This window comes from Medicago truncatula, chromosome 4 (assembly GCF_003473485.1).
Source record: "Medicago truncatula cultivar Jemalong A17 chromosome 4, MtrunA17r5.0-ANR, whole genome shotgun sequence".
Lineage (NCBI taxonomy): Eukaryota > Viridiplantae > Streptophyta > Magnoliopsida > Fabales > Fabaceae > Medicago > Medicago truncatula.
This window is the reverse complement of record NC_053045.1, coordinates 5305710-5325038: the sequence shown is the minus strand read 5'-3', so window position 1 is coordinate 5325038 and position 19329 is coordinate 5305710. Positions and strand designations below refer to the sequence as shown.

The 19329-nt window shown below is 33.1% G+C and overlaps 2 protein-coding genes and 1 long non-coding RNA gene across 5 annotated transcripts; 1 reads left to right on the top strand and 2 right to left on the bottom strand.

Moving 5' to 3' along the window:
* Positions 1–1676: 1676 nt before the first annotated feature.
* LOC11416381 (GDSL esterase/lipase CPRD49) lies at positions 1677–10716 on the top strand. Of its 2 annotated transcripts, XM_024783033.2 has the most exons (7): positions 1677–1875; positions 2566–2643; positions 3105–3245; positions 3329–3405; positions 4737–4886; positions 5150–5274; positions 10401–10716. In XM_024783033.2, the coding sequence occupies exons 1-7, from the start codon at positions 1765–1767 to the stop codon at positions 10697–10699; spliced, it is 981 nt and encodes a 326-aa protein (XP_024638801.1). In that variant the 5' UTR covers positions 1677–1764; the 3' UTR covers positions 10700–10716. The 2 variants fall into 2 exon arrangements, with proteins under 2 accessions (XP_024638801.1, XP_003604688.1); XM_003604640.4 differs by lacking the exon at positions 10401–10716 and having other exon boundaries at positions 1686–1875; positions 5150–5636.
* A 48-nt stretch (positions 10717–10764) lies between these two features.
* On the bottom strand, positions 10765–12163 carry LOC120580151 (uncharacterized). The gene is made up of 3 exons (XR_005645825.1): positions 12060–12163; positions 11802–11956; positions 10765–11091 (listed from the first exon to the last, which is right to left on the bottom strand). It is a non-coding gene; the product is annotated as an uncharacterized lncRNA (long non-coding RNA).
* A 3074-nt stretch (positions 12164–15237) lies between these two features.
* On the bottom strand, positions 15238–17918 carry LOC112421036 (uncharacterized). Of its 2 annotated transcripts, none has more exons than XR_005645617.1 (2): positions 15936–16426; positions 15238–15829 (listed from the first exon to the last, which is right to left on the bottom strand). XR_005645617.1 is itself a non-coding variant. In XM_024780992.2 (2 exons), the coding sequence occupies exons 1-2, from the start codon at positions 16603–16605 to the stop codon at positions 15605–15607; spliced, it is 381 nt and encodes a 126-aa protein (XP_024636760.1). In that variant the 5' UTR covers positions 16606–17918; the 3' UTR covers positions 15238–15604. The 2 variants fall into 2 exon arrangements, 1 of the variants encoding a protein (XP_024636760.1); XM_024780992.2 differs by lacking the exon at positions 15936–16426 and adding an exon at positions 16450–17918.
* Between the last annotated feature and the right edge of the window lie 1411 nt (positions 17919–19329).

The following is a 19329-nucleotide window of genomic DNA, read 5'->3' as shown; positions in this document are numbered from 1 at the left end:
TATATTTTTCAAGAATAATAATAAAAAAAAAACAAAGAATGTAGTTTGCAAAGCCCAACTCAATTAATAATATCGATATTATTAGATTGTTTACGATCATTTAAATACTAATCCAAAACCTTACAATTGTATGTGTGATTCTACATTATCAAAAACAACTTTAAATGTTTGTTGTCACTTCATCTATAAAAAAAAAAAAAAAAAATAGTATATCAAAAGAAAGGTTGAGCTAAATACGATGTGGTAGCGTTTGTTTAATTTAAAAGTGATATATCTTCAAGCTTTCCTTTTTCTTTCCCCTATAAAAAGAAAAACTTTTCTTTCCTTTTTTATTTTTGGCTCTATCTCTTCTTTTTCTTTTTATCCCTCCACTTGAGGATTTGGACATATCAAAGTTTAACGTGTTTTATTGCTTTCTTTTAAAGAAAGTCTCAGAAAACATGAAATATTGTGGTATCAATTATCTTTCCAAAGAAAACTTCTATTTTTTTATAGAGAAAGTCTTTCATAGGTATGAAATCAACAAAATTATTTGAGTATATTTGTATGAAATCAACAAAATTAAACAAAAATAATTTAATCGTGTTAATTAATATCATTTAATTTTGTTCTCTTTTAATTTTATTGATTTCATGCGGGTGCATCCATGAAAGACTTTCACCCTTTTCTAATCCTGTTTTCTTTTCCCATTAGGGACATTAATTTAATTATCTTTCTAACAAAATTCCTACCTTTTCTATTTCTTTTCTCTTTTCCTTTTTATTGACATTAATTTAAAAGACCCTTTTATCAACATATTAAAGTTGAAGAAAGTATTTAAATAAATAGACAAATGATATTTGTACGATATTTTTTGGACAACTTTTGAATAACTCTCTTACATACTTTTATTGTATTCTTACTCTCTCGCATTCTTTCTCCCTCTCTATTGTTTTTATCCAATAAAAAAAGAAAAAAAAGATTATCACAAAAGTTGTATAGAAATTTTTGTATAAATATCATTCCTCAAATAATAAATACTATTAAAATAGCCAACATTGTGTGACACCCACACAAGTAGTAAATACTTTAATTCCTTAACAATTTTGTTTAGAGTTTAATCTTTGATTTACTCTTATGGAAAAATATTTGTTGGTAGAGATCAATAATTTAAATAGATCTCCGTAATCTCAAATGGAGTAATCTTGATGGTTACGTGCAGATTATACTTTGATTTACAAAAATAAAAGTTCCTGCATGAACATATTAAAATATTTTTTATTTTTATTTTGCGAATTAAAAATCTTTGCATGCAATTGCAAAGATAAATCCCTCAAACCAGGTTAAAATGCAACTTATTGTATTCCGATGGCAGGATTCAAACTAGGACCACTAATTAAATTAACATGGAAGCATTTATCTTGAGTAGGACTAGGAGTAAAGTGAGGGTATTGGGAAGAATTTTCCATATATAATCAATGATTTTTTAAATATTCAGCCCAACTAACTATATACCTTATTTAAGAGTATTTAAAGATGAAAGTGATATCCTCTAATATCTACACCATACACTTTACATCCATAGTCTACTACACTTGGATTTGGAGCCAACCAACAACAAATGACGTTGACATTGATGATAGAAAGAACAAAAGAAAACATTAAATATCTAATAATGTATTGGTACCTGACCATAACAACTGCATGCAAAGGAAGAAAAAAGTAAACACAAAATCCAAGTCTATAAATTAAGAGTATTTGTGAGATATATTTTAGTAGTGGAAAATGGTAGGACCAGTAAGACCTCAAATAGTGTTGTTTGGTTCTTCCATTGTTCAACTGAGTTATAGTGATGAAGGTTGGGGATCTATTCTTACAAACTTGTATTCTCGCAAGGTACTTCGTTATGTATATTATTTTATGTTGTTCTTATTCATACTATTATATTATTCTTATTAAAAAATTGTAAATAAAATTTGTTCCCTTTTGGTTTTGCATGTTGATGTAACATATAAAATCAAGACTTGCAGTTTTTTATCATGATTAATCAGTTGTTAACAAGTTGTTTTGTTCAATAGAGAAGTTGTTATTGTGAACTATGGACTTGCAATATTTGTTCTTAGTTTTTTTGTTTATCTTCAAGAACAGTTGCATGCAATGGAACAGTTATTTTTGGATTAAAAAGAAAATATTATTCTGAGTATATAAAAATATTCAATCAATAGAAGGCAGTGGTCACAGTGTTGAGAACTTTTTATGTAGGTGGTGGTCCTGTAATATAATTGAACCATAAATTAGACAAAAATAAATGGAAATTTAATTTATGGTATTTTTTTTTAATATCTGAATCTAGATCAATATGGTACAATATTAGAGATAAAATTTGTATAAACAGAAAAAATGTTTTCTAGTGTTTTCCAGTGTTGTCAATCACAGATAGTGAAAGATAACAGTTTGTTCAAATTCCACCACGCTATAGTTTGTTATATAAATAGTGTGTCTTGAAATAATAGTGATTTGTTCAAATTTCTATATAGCATTTTTATGGCCAATGAGTTTAACTTGTCACACATTAACTTTACATAGGCAGATATAATTTTGAGAGGATACTGTGGTTGGAATTCAAGGCGTGCTGTTCAGGTTCTGGATACAATATTTCCCAAGGTATTGATCATTTGTGTTATATTCCTGTGTTGATTCAAAATTTTACCTTTTTATTAAGCATGAATATGTGTCTGCATATGTCCGAAGCCCCATTTTCCTCTAACAAAATGTTATCCGAGAATGGTTAAGAGATCAAAACTAGGTCGTTAAATAATCCAACTGTTAAGTGATACTGGACGGGATGGAGGGAGCTGGAGAGTTTCCAAGTCTTATGTATCTCTTATTTATATGTGTGTGTAGGGATCATCTATAGTCGTTGTGTGGTGCACCGGCTTGTAGTACCGTTGGATTTAAAGAGAGAAATTTTTCTGTCTAAATCCAACAGCTTTACAAACTGCCGCACCATGCAGAAGCCGAAGAGGATTCAAATCCCTCCCTAATTTTACCATAATATTCAGATTCATTTTGTACGATGTGATTACTTTGATATCGACCATTTTGCTTTGTGATCTTCAAAACAGAATGCTGTTGAGCAACCATCATTGGTTATTGTGTACTTTGGTGGCAATGATTCTATTCATCCACATCCATCTGGCCTTGGTCCTCATGTACCCCTTGAAGAATACAGAGAAAATATGAAGAAGATTATTATCCATCTTAAGGTTGAATTCTACACTATCACAGTTTTTTTTTTTATTTGTCACGTTTATACTAACAATGTTTGACTAATCCTAATGGTTTCCAGAGCCTGTCGAAGAAGACTCGCATAATATTGCTCAGTTCTCCTCCAGTCAACGAGGCGCAAATTCATGAAACATTCAGGTTCCGATTACAATGAATTTTTGTTCACTCATACTTTATAGCGGTGATGCCTTTTATATATGTTCTGTGATTGAATAATGAAGCATAACTTATATAGGTACCATTTAGCAGAATTGTTTGAACAAAACAAAAGAGAATATGAGTTTTGGCATATAATAAAAGTATAACAGAATAGGACATAAGGTTAAAATATGGTGCATTTTGGTTTCACAAAAAAGGATAGAGTCGAAGATAACAAAACAAAACAGACTCTCAGCCTCGACTGCGCCAGCATTGATGAAAAAAAACTTATACCATCGCATCATTAACCGGTGTAGGATTAAAGGTCAGTTTTGTTGTCATGATGCCGACGTTGACACATCTAGTTACATTCTATCATATTCAGTTTTTGAAACTATTGTTTGTTTCTACATGATTATCTTGTCCAACGCCTGTGTTGCTTATTTTTTAGAATCAGCAAATTTTATTCACAACGAGCGTGTGCAAGAAACACAACAAAAACTTGCGGGCAGCAGCACAAGAACAATACAACGGGCACTCAAATACCAGAAACTCCACAAACAGCCACAAAAAAGCTCCCACAGCGCATGACAGAAAGCCTGTAGGAAGCAAAAACCAGAAAACGAAAACAGCCACTGCTAACAGAACAGCAGACTTGAGGCTAACATATACAAAACTGCAGTACACCAAACCGCACACTGCACACACCGCATACCCCAGCCTCAACCTCCGATCTTCCGAAATGGCTCCCTTAACGAATCAGACACTCCCTAGGGCTCCAGCACCATTTGTAATACAAACTCGCCGGCACATGCATACGACTCAACACCCATCTCCACGATAAAACCTTAATCGCCTCCACCGTCTCCGCCACCCCACAAACTGTATTATTAAAAATACGACGGGTTCTCAGCCTCCAAATATTCCAAACCTTGGCATGCCAAATCAACCAGTAACCTTTACGAATCTTCTTATTCGACTCCCCCCCATACCAAGCTTATAATAACCTCTTTGTTGTATCTTCCCCCAAAAACGGCACATATATTTCAAATAGTCCAAGATTGTTTATAAATGAAAACTTTACCATGACCAAAAGTTACATGAGATATATTGGTCTTCAGAGGCATTTAAATTGTCATCTATAACCACGATTGTGTCCGCAAAGTAAAGGTTTTTGTCTCTGGGGCTTTTGTGGCATCTTGTGATCTTATATGTAAACTAACATGATCTGAATCAATTTTGAACAACTTTGATTTTCTTATTACATGATACTAGTCAATGTACATTTCAATCATAAAACACTAACGAGTAAATTATTGGACTCAAAACAGTAATATATTGGGACCACTAAAGAGGACAAATGAATCCTGTAGACTTTACTCAGAAGCATGTTTGGACTTGTGTCATGACATGAATGTCAAGGCCATTGACCTCTGGTCAGCACTTCAGCAAAGGGATGATTGGTCCGATGTTTGCTTCACGTAAGTATTGTTTACAACAATTTCTATTACATACAAGTCTTAAAAATAGGTGCACGTCCGAAATTGCACCTGCAATACCAAGTTCTTAGGTTTTTACAGCCGTATTGCAGCTGCAATTAGCTGCATAAGCATTATTTGACCGCATTTTTTAACCACATTTTTCTATAGTATTAAGGATCGCAATTGGACCACAGTTTTGATTTAGAACTTTGGTCACACATGTCTTATTAAAAGGCTAAAACTTGTTTTGATACATTTTATAGGGATGGAATTCATTTGTCACATGAGGGGAGCAAGATAGTGGTAAAAGAGATATTGAAGGTCCTCGATGACGCGGACTGGAACCCAAGTCTACACTGGAAATCAATGCCAAATGAGTTTGCAGAAGATTCACCATATGATCCAGTTGCTATAGATGAAAAGACTACAGTAAATGTATCCAACTGGAACTTCCAGAAGAATTTTGAATGGGAAAAAGCTTTGTCCATTTCCAAATCATCGAACGGTCATCATCAATTTTAAGAATCAGCTGTCACTAACCAGCAAGGTCTATAACTGAGATCAAGAAAAGTATTTGAAATGACTTTGGGAAAAAGTTATCAGGTTTATGAACACAAGTGTTGTGTTCAAAAAATAAGTACTAGAATTTTATTTATTATCAAAATAATATGAAGATCATCAATAAAGTATTATGTATGCCTTTCAGTTTTCAAATTGAGATGCATTGATCCAATCTAAAATTTTAAACAATAATTTCTCTCCATTAAATGTGATTCTCTCCATGCGAGACTCTCCAATCTAAAATTTTAACTCACTTATGCAATAATCATATGTATAATTTGGTTGACATATCATGGTCAAGCATTGATTTCAGCCTAAAAATATTTGGATGGTTTTTATTTTTTAAAATTTAAGAGGACCCGAGATGTGTGTGTGGGGGTGAGAATTTCGAAAAAAATTTGGGTGACATCGACCAACCACAATATCAATATCATAAGTGTGCAAAATGACAAAAAATCCTTGTAAGTGAGAGAGAAGAAAACTATGATTTTTTGTCTTTTTATACACTTGTGACATTGTGGTTGACCAATGTTTGACACCCCAATGTCACCCAAATGCTACCCGAGAATTTTTCACATTTTATTTACCCTTGCTTTGGTTAAAGGGCCACTGTGGGCGTAAATTATTACCTGTACTAATAAGATTTAATAAAGTGGTAAGACCATCTTCAATGGAAGGGTCTTAACCATTTAAGACCCAATAGCTATTAGGTACCCCATTGGGGAGAGTCTTTTTCAGAGTCTTATAAGACCGGGGGTCTTAATTAAGACCCTCAATTTTAAGCGGGACTCTCACTCTTTTAATATTAAAAAATTGAAATGTAATGATATAAAGTTATGAGAAATGTTAACGAGTGTCCCGGGATACTCTAACCGTAAGTATTCTTTCTTCCAAGTTCCATTCCATCTTGTTCTTCCTTCTCTTCGTGGTTCAAAACATGGCGGCAGAGGAAGCAGAGAAAATAGCAGCAACAGAGGAAAACCCTAAGAAACGAAAAATGGGAACAGAAACAGAAGCAACACGTTCAAATTTACCAGAGGATTTATGGGAAAACATCTTCAAATTCCTCAACGACGAGGAGAACAACACATTCAAACTTCTTCGTCCTAATGGGAATCTAGGTTTTGCCGATCACCCCCGCAGAATAAAGTCTCTCTATCACGTCTCAGAACAAGATATGCCAATCACAAACAGTAGTTTCAGGTCTCTTTCCTTCGTTTCAAAACAGTTTCTCTCCATCACCAACCGTCTTCGATTCTTGGTCAAAATCTCTGAGGCAACAATCCCTTTCCTTAGTCGTCTCTTTGAAAGGTTCCCTAATATTACATCACTCAATATCACTCTCACTTCCAATGCCTGGTCCCGAGAAGCTCACCTCGGCGAGTTTCTAGCGAAAATCTCCGCTTCCCCTTTAAACCTCAAATCGCTCACTCTTTACCACGCTGTCAGGGTTCCTGAAAATGAGTTGCGAGCTTTGTCCGAGAAGATGAAAAGTTTAACGTCTCTCGCTTGTTATCAAATGAGATTTATCAACAAGAATGATCTTTTCTTGATTGCTGATTGTTTCCCTTTACTCGAAGAACTAATCCTTACTGATACTGGTTGTCCCCATAATTGTGCTATAGATAGTGATGATCAATTCTTAGCGCTTCCCAAACTCCGCAGGATTGCTTTAACTAGTAATATCGTCGGTGGACACTCAATTAAGAATCTCTGCAAGAGCTGTGACCTTCTTCAAGAGGTCAAAGTGGTTGGTGGTCGTGTTGCTCGATATGCGTTTCGTGGTCCTCGTCCTCCTCTACAATATCAATGAGCTTCAAGAACCAGTTGCAGGGAAAGGAGAATAAAAGCTGAACTTGCCTCACTAGTAATGAATGCAAGATTTCGACTACAAAAACTAATTTGCACAATGGAAACCGATTTGCAGGGCACACACCAGGTCTATTCGCAAGTCATATATTTTCTTGTAGAACAAATAATGGTATTCAAGTAAGGATTCGGGTGCAACTGTTCACATTAGGCATCCGCACAACATTGAATTAGATGACTTGATTTTTATTTAGTTTTGGCAGAACTGGAAGGAAAATTTACTACTTCAGATGATCTAAGGATGTTATATTCTTACTTGATTTTATTATCAAACTTGTGTCTAGTAGATGTTCGTTTGTTACTCAATCTTCCTTTATGTGCTTAGAATGTTAATAATTATTCAAAGTCTTTTACCAGTTTTATGTTTAACATTCAATACATCTTTTTAATTTGGTTGAATCTCCTGATATCTATTTCATTCATATTGATGTGAAATTAGAAACTTCTCCAAGCATGGTGAAATAGTCATTGTTCATGACTTAACACTTCATGTCTTTGCACTCATCTTCTTTTTCCTTCTAATGCTGCTGCTGCTATATTCAATCAATAGAAAGCAGTGGTCACATTGTTGAGAACATTTTAAGTTGGTGGTGGTCCTGTAATATAATTGAGCCATATAAATTAGGCAAAAAATGTAGATTTCATTTAGATCAATATGGTATGATATTAGAGATGAGTGTATAGATAAAATTTGTATAAACAGAAAGAATATTGTTCTAGTGTCTATGCTAGTGTTGTCTCTCGTGGACAGTGAAAGATAACAGTTTGTTCAAATTCCACCACGCTATAGTTTTGTTATAAAAATAGTGTGTCTTGAAATAATAGTGATTTGTTCAAATTTGTCTATAGCATTTTTATGGCCAATGAGTTTAACTTGTCACACATTAACTATACAAAGGCAGATATAATTTTGAGAGGATACTGTGGTTGGAATTCAAGGCGTGCTGTTCAGGTTCTGGATACAATATTTCCCAATGTATCGATCATTTGTGTTACATGTCTGTGTTGATTCAAAATTTTACCTTTTTATTAAGCATGAATATTTTTGTTCTTTTTTCATAATGATTAAAATATGGTTATTTGTGGAAGTAATTAATCAGGGCTGGTAAATTGACTAGCTCATGCTATTAAACTTGTTATCACAATTACAATATGAGTATGCATATGTGTGTAGTATTTGACCAATTGGATCATCTGAAGCCCCTATTTCCTCCAACAAAATCTTAGCCGTTAACGGTTAAGAGATCAGGACACGTCGTTAAATTAATCCAACTGTTAAGTGATACTGGACGGGATGGAGTTGGAGAGTATCCAAGTCTTATGTATCACTTATGTATATGTGTGTGGAGATCATATAGACGCTGTGTGGTGCATCGGCTTGTAGAACCATTGGATATGAAGATATAAATTTTTCTCTGTCTAAATCCAACAATTTTACAAATCACCGTCCCATGCACGAGGCGTAGAGGTTCCAAATCCCTCCCTACTTTTACCATAATATTTAGATTCATTTTGGTCGATGTGATTACTTTGATTATTCCTCATACTTAGAGGAATAAAAAATTTTGCTTTGTGATATTCAAAACAGAATGCTGTTGAGCAACCATCGTTGGTTATTGTGTAATTTGGTGGCAATGATTCTATTCATCCACAGACATCTGGCCTTGGTCCTCATGTACCCCTTGAAGAATACAGGGAAAATATGAAGAAGATTATTATCCATCTTAAGGTTGAATTCTACACTATCACAGTTTTTTTTTTTTATTTGTCATGTTTATACTAACAATGTTTGACTAATCCTAATGGTTTCCAGAGCCTGTCGAAGAAGACTCACGTAATATTGCTCAGTTCTCCTCCAGTCAACGAGGCGCAAATTCACGAAACATTCAGGTTCTGATTGCAATGACTTTTTGTTCACTCATACAGTCATACTTTATAGCGGTGATGCCTTTTATATATGTTCTGTGATTGAATAATGAAGCATACCTTAACTTAGTTATAATTTAGCAGAAAGGTTAGAACAAAACAAAAGAGAATATGAGTTTTGGCATATAATAAAAGTATAACAGAATAGGACATAAGGTTAAAAAATGGTACATTTTGGTTTCACAAAAAAGGATAGATTCGAAGATAACAAAACAAAACAGACTCTTCCATTTTGTTGTCATGATACCGACATCGACACATATAGTTACATTCTATCATTTTCATTTTCTGAAATTATTATTGGTTTCTACATGAGTATCATGTCCAATGCATGTGTTAGTGCCCAGAGTTTATAACCTCGACCTCGTTGTTGTATCTTCCCCCACAAACGGCGCATATATTTCATATAGTTCAAGACTGTTTATAAATGAAAACCTTGCCATGATCAAAAGTTACATAAGATGTATATTGGTCTGCAGAAGCTTTTAAATTGTGGTCTATAACCGTGATTGTGGCCGCAAAATCAAGGTTTTCGCCACTGGGGCTTTTGTGGCATCTTGTGATCTCATATGTAAATTACCATGATCTGAATCAATTTTGAACAACTTCGATTTTCTTATTACATGATACTATTAAATGTACATTTCAATCATAAAACTCTAATGAATCAATTATTGTACTTAAAGCAGTAATATTGGGACCACTAAAGAGGACAAATGAATCCTGTAGACTTTATTCAGAAGCATGTTTGGATTTGTGCCATGAGATGAATGTCAAGGCCATTGACCTCTGGTAAGTATTGTTTATCACAATTTCTATTACATACAAGTCTTAAAAATAGGTGCACGTCCGAAATTGCAGCTGCAATATCAAGTTCTTTTGTTTTTACTGCCGTGTTGCAGCCGCAATTAAGCTGCACATAAGCATTATTTGACCGCATTTTTTAACCACATTTTTCTATAGTATTAAGGATCGCGAGGCGACCACAGTTGTGATTTAGAACTTTGGTTACACATATCAAAAGGCTCAAACTTGTTTTGATGCATTTTATAGGGATGGAATTTATTTGTCACATGAGGGGAGCAAGATAGTGGTAAAAGAGATACTGAAGGTCCTCGAAGACGGACTGGAAATCAATGCCAAATGAGTTTGCAGAAGATTCACCATATGATCCAGTTGCTATAGATGAAAAGACTAATGTAAATGTATCCAACTGGAACTTCCAGAAAAATTTTGAATGGGAAAAAGCTTTGTGCATTTCCAAATCATCGAATGGTCATCATCAATTTGAAGAATCAGCTGTCACAAACCAGCAAGGTCTATATCTGAGATCAAGAAAAGTATTTGAAATGACTTTGGGAAAAAGTTATCAGGTTTATGAGCACAAGTGTTGTGTTTTTTATTGTTGTGTTAAGAAAATAAGTACTAGAATTGTATTTATTATCAAAATAATATGAAGATCCAAGAAATTGGAACTAATCGAATTGTAACGTACTATGCTAAGAGCATCCGCAATGGTAAAAGAGTTCTTAAATGGATGACGCATGGAATCCACATATACACATCATTTATATATACTTTTTTTTTAATGAAAGGCCCTTATAAATACTCGATCATTCCAATGCGACATCTCTAAAAAACATCTGGTTCTCTTGTAGCTCTTCCTATGTGGAAACATTCTGGTGCCATGTATGATGTATCCCATTGTACCTCGTACAACTCATAGGATGTTTTTTCATTCTCTACTGCATATGCTGATCCCAAATCACCTAAACTTGCATTATAATTCTTGTCAAGCATTATATTGCTTGCTTTAAGGTCGTACACAAGCCGTTTTTTGGTGACAGTACTGCATATATTCAAATTATGTTCAATTTTAAACTATTAAATTTATAATACAAAGTTTAATTTATGTTCACTTTCATACATACATATATTTTACATACAACTCCTTCAAATGCCAACCCCTATTCTAGCTTATAAGTACTAGCACATACTATTTTTGCATCAAATCAGACCCTCACTAAATTAAAAATTAAAATTTGTAAATTGAAAAGTAAAAATAAAGTAACTTTGAAAGTGATTTTTTTTTTTTTTTTTTTTAATTTTTTTTTACGATAAGTTCAAAAGTGATGAGAAGTTACTTTATCTTTCACGATAATGAGAGAAGGTTCCAAAAAAAATATGATACTTCACATTTTGGATTATATGTTTGTTTCTAAATGTTGTCTAACATGCAGAAGTAAAATGGTCTTGTACTATGCAGATTTTTTTTTTCAATGGTAGAAATTAACTAACTTGTGCATGATGTAAAACTTGTTTCATTTGTGCACCATAGAGTTAGCTTTATTCTTTTAGTAAAAAGTTTGAGTGTAAAATTATATCAAGTTATGAAAAGAAAGAGGTGAACACCACTAGTACAATTTGGTACTAAAAAGATAGGGTGAAAATTATATAAGAAACGAAGAGAATAAAAAATAATATTTAGCAAGCGGAAAAAAAGAAAGTATGAGCAAGTGAAGGTCAAAATGAAAATATAGACATAATTGGTTTCATTACCTATTTACCGATTCCACCCATGCCCAAGGCAGCTCCACAGTTGTGTCGCGGAGCCTCAATGATCATAGCACACCTTGATCCGAGTTGTGTTCTCCACATCATCTTGAGGTTCTTCCATTGTTGAACGATATTGCTTGTCTCCTCTACGCCGTCTCCTACCACAATAAGAGAAAAATATGTTTATATGAGAAATCACGGTTTAAAAGATAATAACATTTCCAAGTATGTTTGGATATGCTTTTAAAGAAGAAAGAAAACCTCAACAAATGTGTTTAGTGTGTGAAAGTCCAACGTAGAAAGAAAATATGGAACAACAAGTTGGAGAGAAGGAAAAGAGAGTGGCAAGGTGATCTAAGTCATTGGTCTTAGGTTTTGGCTTTATAATACCACTCTCTTCTTTAGGGTTTTCTTTCTTCAATAATTGATAAAATTGTGATATACACGTGTTTATCCCTCAGTGGTGGTCCTTTATCAAAATTGTGATTGGAACTTATTACTAATTTTGTGCAAGAGGTCTTCTCCATCGATAAATTGAGGTTTGTCTATTTTTGTGTTAATGGATTTGACACACAATCACTAAATGCATGGATGTCCATAAGCAAGCGCAAGAAGCTCTATTCAGCTGAACCTTCAATTTATGAGGACTTTTCAAATATTTTTAGGGGTAGGATTATAATTGATCGGGGTGTAGGATACAATTTTCTGTTGTTATAAAGATAGGTAGGCCCAAAGCAAACACTTATTATTCATTCGATAACAAAAGAATAAAGGAAATTGTTCTTCTCACTTTCAAAATTGCTCATTCACTTAAGAATATTTGGCGTAAACTTACGCTCGGTTTTTTTAATGTGAAACTCACGTTAAAAACAAAAGGAAGAAGAGCAATTTCCAAAAGTAAATTGACAAATTAGACCCAACCCAATACACATGTATCCACCACCAACAACATTAAAAATCAAAACAAATTAAAATTAAAATAATGTTGATTGCAATTTTGTAATTGTTAAAATTTGCACAATTTTATTTATTAGAGATCCATTTTTAATTATATTAGAGCATCACCTCCAATTTAATTGGGACGACCTTGATTAATTATATTAAAGCATGACTTCCAATTTGATTGGGACTACCTTGCTTAAATGTCTACCTTACAATCACATTAATATTTTATTGGATGATGCAAACAAACATCTTTAAATTGAAAAAGTCAATCTTCAAAAGTTTAGGTAGAAGAGTCGGTTTTCAAAATTTTAAGAAACTAAAGATGGAAACAAATGATAAATTCTTGGTAGAAGAAGTCAATTTTAAAAAATTTTAAGGTGTTGAATATGGGTTTGTTTGTTAAAGATTAAAATAAAAGTGATTTTGACGTAAAATAATTTAGAGATTATATTTTAGAGATTTTTTGAAAAATCAAAATCTATTTTACATTTGTATACCGTGATAAAAATCACTTTTTTTAAAACAATTATTTAATTTGTTTGGATACAACTATATACAAGGGATTTTATTTGTTCCAAAATTAGTTCAATCTTAAATCATATTTTCTCTCTCCTCTAAAAAAAAATTATTTTTTAAGAAGCTGCTCTTGAAAGCTTCTCATTTGAAGCTGTTTTTAGATTTTTTTTAGATTCTGACTTGTTTAAAAAGTTGTAACAAACGCATGCAATACTCTTAAAAGTGATTATCTTGTTAAAAAAATAATTTTTTTTTTAAAAAAAAGCTATAACAAACGGGTTCTATATCATTTTTAAGATAAAGTTTTTATTTTAAACTTTCTTACCAAGTGATGTAAGAGCATTAGCATTTTTCTATTTTATTTAATGAATTCTAAATACCAATTTAATATGTTGTTTAGCATGAAACCTCATGAAGAGCTGAGTTGTTATTATTCGATGTTTTGGATCTTCTTTTTTTCAAAATAAAAGGTTGAAGAGAAATGATATTAATACAAATCTGTCAAAGCACAAGATAGAAAAAAGTTTACAAAGTGTGCTACAATAAATACATTCTATCTTTGTCTTGCTAACGTTCAACACTATATCTCCACACTCTGAGTTAAAACAATAAAATGCCTCTTCATTAATTGAAAAATTTGTATATTGCAAGTTGTAAGCTCATTCAAGTTCACAGGAGTGGGGGTGCACTATTCTCTTTATATAGAAAATCTTGTAGATTGTATACTTTTGGCTAAAATCCAACTCTTCATTAATCATAAAGATATAGTATTGTGTGTTAAAACTAACATTTGCTATCTTTGTGTGTTTTGATAGTGTTGCAAACTTGCAATATGGGAGAAAGAGAACTATAGAGAGAACATAATTATTGATAATGAGAGGAACATGCTCGTCCAAAAGATGTCCAGTTTCTTAAATATAATATGATGAAGACGCTGATATCATTCATCGAGATTTGAGCAGCATAAGAATAATAGGTCTTTCCTTTCCATTCAATTCTGCGTTGATGTTTAACTGGATTACCATATACATATATTGCACTAATGTTATCACAATAATCACAATAGACCAGAGTAGCTGTTGTAAATGGGCAATGTAGTTTTAAGAGTAAGTATCCGATCCAACAAGACTCAGATATTGCATTAGCTACTCCACGGTACTCGGCTTGTGCATTGGACCGAGATAGAGTGTGTTGTCGTTTGGCAGACCACGAAATCAAAGATAGGTTAATTTTGTTTGAAAGGTTGAATTAAAATTTGAATAATGTTAATATGTACGACATATTATTCGCATTAATCATCCCAGAAATAAGTTAGCATGCACGACCAAAAACTTCAAAGTCACATAACCCAAAAAGTTCTTCAAAAATTACATATGGCACATGCAACTGACTTTTTTTGTTACATTATACTAAATTCATGACATGACATAGAATAGACACACCCAAAGTTGATTATTCGAGAGGTATTTGAATTACTCGCACATCCGTTATATGAGAAATAATATGGACACTCTCTTTTGAACACTCTCTTTAACACTCATTTTTTATTGGATGTAATCAATATATGACCCATCACTTTAAGTTGAATCGATTTTCAAAATGTGAGACTCATCTTGATTTAAGCCAATAAAAAAGTGAGTGTTGAAAAGAGAGTGATGCTAGCACTAAATCCTTTAGTATATAAGCTATAATCTGCAAAGTATTTTGAATAATTCTTTTGTAAAATTTTGATAGTGACCCTTTTGCCCCATTGTATATGCATGTGGATGTGTTATATTTTCCAATTGTTGAATATTATTAACTTGATCCTTTACCATCCGCATTCATCTATGAACAACCCCACTCATAACTTCTTAACCGCCATGTCTTATAAATTTTTTATTAATATGTTCATTCATAGTTAGAGATTAAGCATTGATCATCCTTGTTGGTGATTAAATAAATGAAACTGGAATAAAGGAAAAGAAATTGAGAGATATAACATGTAAATATATCTCTTAGTTTATTCATTAGGTAAGTGGGTAAAGAGTTACAAAGGAAATTCTTAATCCTTCTTAATTCACACATGAACACCAAAGACACACTTACAAACAATTATTCACAACAACAACACACATTGGACAAACAAGACATACAATCCCCCATATATACCACACACTACATAAAATTTCTTTCACTTCACCGACCCATAGATAATATAGGGCTTAAGATTTTCAATCTCGTCGTCCCTTTCCATCAACCTATTATTTTCATCAATATTCTAGTCCATGATTTCAAGGTAACCTTTTTTGTTCACCCTATTAGATACATGAAACGCTATGTTCAGGTGTCCTTCCTTCAGCTCTTTACTTTATGCAATTGCTACAATCACACAATGGATACCACCATTGGTCAACTTGAAAACACCCAACGATTCTAGCACAGACAATAGAAAGTCCAGTCTCCGATGATTTCACCAGCTCGAAAATCGTCTTTGAATGATAGATACGATTGAACTCAAGTTGATCAGCAATCGCAACTCTCATTGGATTTTGATTAACACACACGCAAAGATGGTCACTAGAGAAGACCTACATGTGGAATACAATTAACATTAAATAACTATCAAATATAAAACCTTATCCAAATAATAAGGAACACACAGAGAAGAAAAACCTTGCAAAATATCAAACAAACCTATTCTTAAACTGAACATATTCAATAACTGAAGGATTAAACAACAGCCTTGTGATGTTTTTAACACCCTCCACAATAACATATCCTAAAAATCCATCCATAAAACCTTGATAAATGAAAAATAACAAAATATGCTAAAACAAAAAAAAAGGCGATCCTATTTCATTTTTTTTCTCCTTTTGCTAAAGTGCACTTTTCCCCCCTAGTTTTTGTTCAATGGTGAATAAGGAAGCTATCAACTAAAATAACACTTGTATTTAAACGGAATGTTATCTTGTTTTTGTTTCCAGTAACCACTGAACCACTCATAGTGATGACCTAAATTGAATGTTCAACAAACAAAGGACCTAAGCGATCAACACACTAGGAGGGAATGGTGTCAAGTATCTTGTTACCCTACAAACACAATAGAATCAAAAGAGGAAAAACCTTAACATAAGATAAAAAAAAGATGGTAATAAACACAACCAACAAAAAAATAAAAAAAAAATTGTTGTATGTTGTATAAACTCACATCAATGTCAAGAAGTATCAGTTCAATGGTATTAACCTTGCCACGGAAAAAACTGCTCTCAACATTCCACTTCCTTGTAACCCTGACCTTGACCTTAACTCTCCATTCCAACCTACCAGTTTCAAGAGAAACCAAACTATTGAACGACATTAACATTTTCTTTCCTTTAAAGAATATTATCAAGTTTTAGGCATAAATTTCTCAATAGACACGCAAGAGATTAAGTGTGTGTTTGGTTATGCGGTGACTAAAATTGATTTTGATTGAATTGATTTTGTAGAATTGATTTTAGTTAGAAGTGAGTTGAGCAAAAATTGATTTATGTTTGGATACCTCCCTAACAAAAGTAATTTATATAAAATATGTTGTTTGGATAGTTTGAATCAAAATTGATTTTGGGCGTGTAAATTACTAAAATGGGGCTCAACATTTATTTGTAGATTTTCTTAACATATTACAAATTGACATTGAAGAGTCTTATTTGTTCCAGTGTCCACAATCACCTCATCGTCACTACTCGAGTCATATGCAGCCACCGCAGCATTAACCACACAATCCACCATCCCCTCTTGCTGCTTTGTGTACACCACATACAGTTACAGCTCTGTTTCCTTTATACACAACACAATTGAATTGCAACCAATTTTAATGGATTATCCAATTTTACGGCACTAATTTTCAATTATTTCATCTCTCTTTCCATAATGTTCTCTCATCAAATTGAAATTGAAGTTTATAACCTACAAATCACACAATCAAGAAACATGCATGCTGTTGTGGAAAGGGGGCCCTTTAATGACAATTAGAAGGGCAAAACAGCCAATACCCATGTTATGGAAAAGAGAATCGATTTGTCCAAATTGAAAAGCTACGGATACCAGCTTCACCTTAAACGTGGGTCGGCTAAGTGCGACCCAAACATGTGAAACACACTGCGTATATGATGAGACGCACATTTTGGACAGTCCACCGGGAAACCAAACAGGGGCTAAGTATAAGTTGTTAAAAGTAGAAATGATAATGGAAAAAACGATTGACGAGACATTAGAGTTAATAAAAAGATAGTTTTATTTCTAAGGCTATGGTATATTATAAAAGATGCGGTGGTGTCATATATTCCGTTCGTCCTAAAATGTAATTAAAAATGAGTCAATATAAATTGTTGTATTTGATATAAATTTTGAAATAAATACATTAACTTTTATTTATCAATTTTTGCTTATTTTGAAACAAAATGAGTATATAGGAAAACCAAATGATGTCGTAAGGTCATTCACTACAAGAAATTTGCTTATTACTGGCGGAAATAAACCCTCAATAATGCACAAAATCTGTTAGTAATAGATATTACTGAGGGATTGGTGTCCCTCAGTAATACTGGCGTCAGTAATGTTACTGACGCAATATTCCCTCACTAGTGTTGGGAATGATTTGAGGAAGCAATACTGAGAGATTTTTGAGAGATTTTTCCTTCAGTAATTACTGGTGGAATAATCTGCCAGTAAGTACTGACGAAAAAATCTGCCAATAACGTAATATAGGAAATGTAATTAAGTAATACTGGCCGTTTTATTCCGCCAGTAATTTTGCTTCCAATTAATATTAAATGATAAATCCGCCAGTAATACTTTTTTTTTTATTTCAAAAATTAATTAAAAAGATAGATTAAATTTCCACTCTTTTTTTAGAGCACTTCCTAATGAAATAAAATTAATTAGACAAATAAATTAAAGAAATAATTATTTTTTTGTTGGATCAACAATTCTTCATCAGCATAGGAAGGTATAAGAACTACCAACTCTAGCAAAGTAAAGAAATACAAAGTTTTAACAGCAGCTACATCACCAAAAAACTAAAGCAAAATAACAAGGGAAGCACACACAAACAGTCCTTAGGTGCTCCCTGTTTCTGCACTGCTGAGACAAAAAACCGAATAACATATGAAGCTAAAGCTAAAAGTTCTAACATCAGCAAAATAAAAACCAACCAACCAGTCTACAAAACAAGAAAAACCAATGCCTATTTCCCAAGATCACCACATCACAGAGAATAGTCCAAACTAATCATCATAGTATTGGGGCAAATTTGATCCCAATCTCCCACCTGATGATCCACTTCCTCCTCTACCCATGTTTTGGAGATTTTCTTGTGAAGCATTAAAAATACTATAGTTTCTTAAAAAAACATCACCATCCGGTATGTTGATATCAGCGGCATTGAAATCGGATCTCGTCGAAGAAGACGTCGTGCGATCACCTATAGGAACACGAGGTCTACGATGCTCTTCATGATCACTACACACAGATTAGGGTTGTACGCGAGGTCGTTTGTTTGACTGCGGCATTATGCGCCTAATGGGCGACGTTTGTTGTGATAATAGGAAAAGAAAATGAGAAAATGATTATTTTGAAAATAAAAGAATTCTAATGAAATATTGAATTCATATTTATATAACCAGTGTTGGAACAAAATGTGTTTCACAATGAACCTTATTGAGTTTTGATGATAACAAGGTATTAAAAATTGTCAATTGGTTATTACTAATAATTGTTCAAGTGTACAGGACCAAAGGCTAGTCAAGTAATTTCAACAGGTCCTGGAAGAACAATGGAAAGAAAAAGAATTCCAAGCATCTGAAGAAAACCGCTCCTGAAGTTCAAAGTGCTTCTGAAGTGATGACGTCATCAGAAGGTCATCAGAAGCAAAGTTTTTCATCAGAAGCTATATCATCACCAGAAGCTACATTTAATCCATATATTCAAACTGAAGATCCAAAGTAGCTGTTTCTCATTTCAACCTTATCTAAGAAGAACGAAGAATTGAAAGGGAGGTATCAACGGTCATTTGGATAGCTCTGAGCAGTTGTCCTTCGTTAACAGA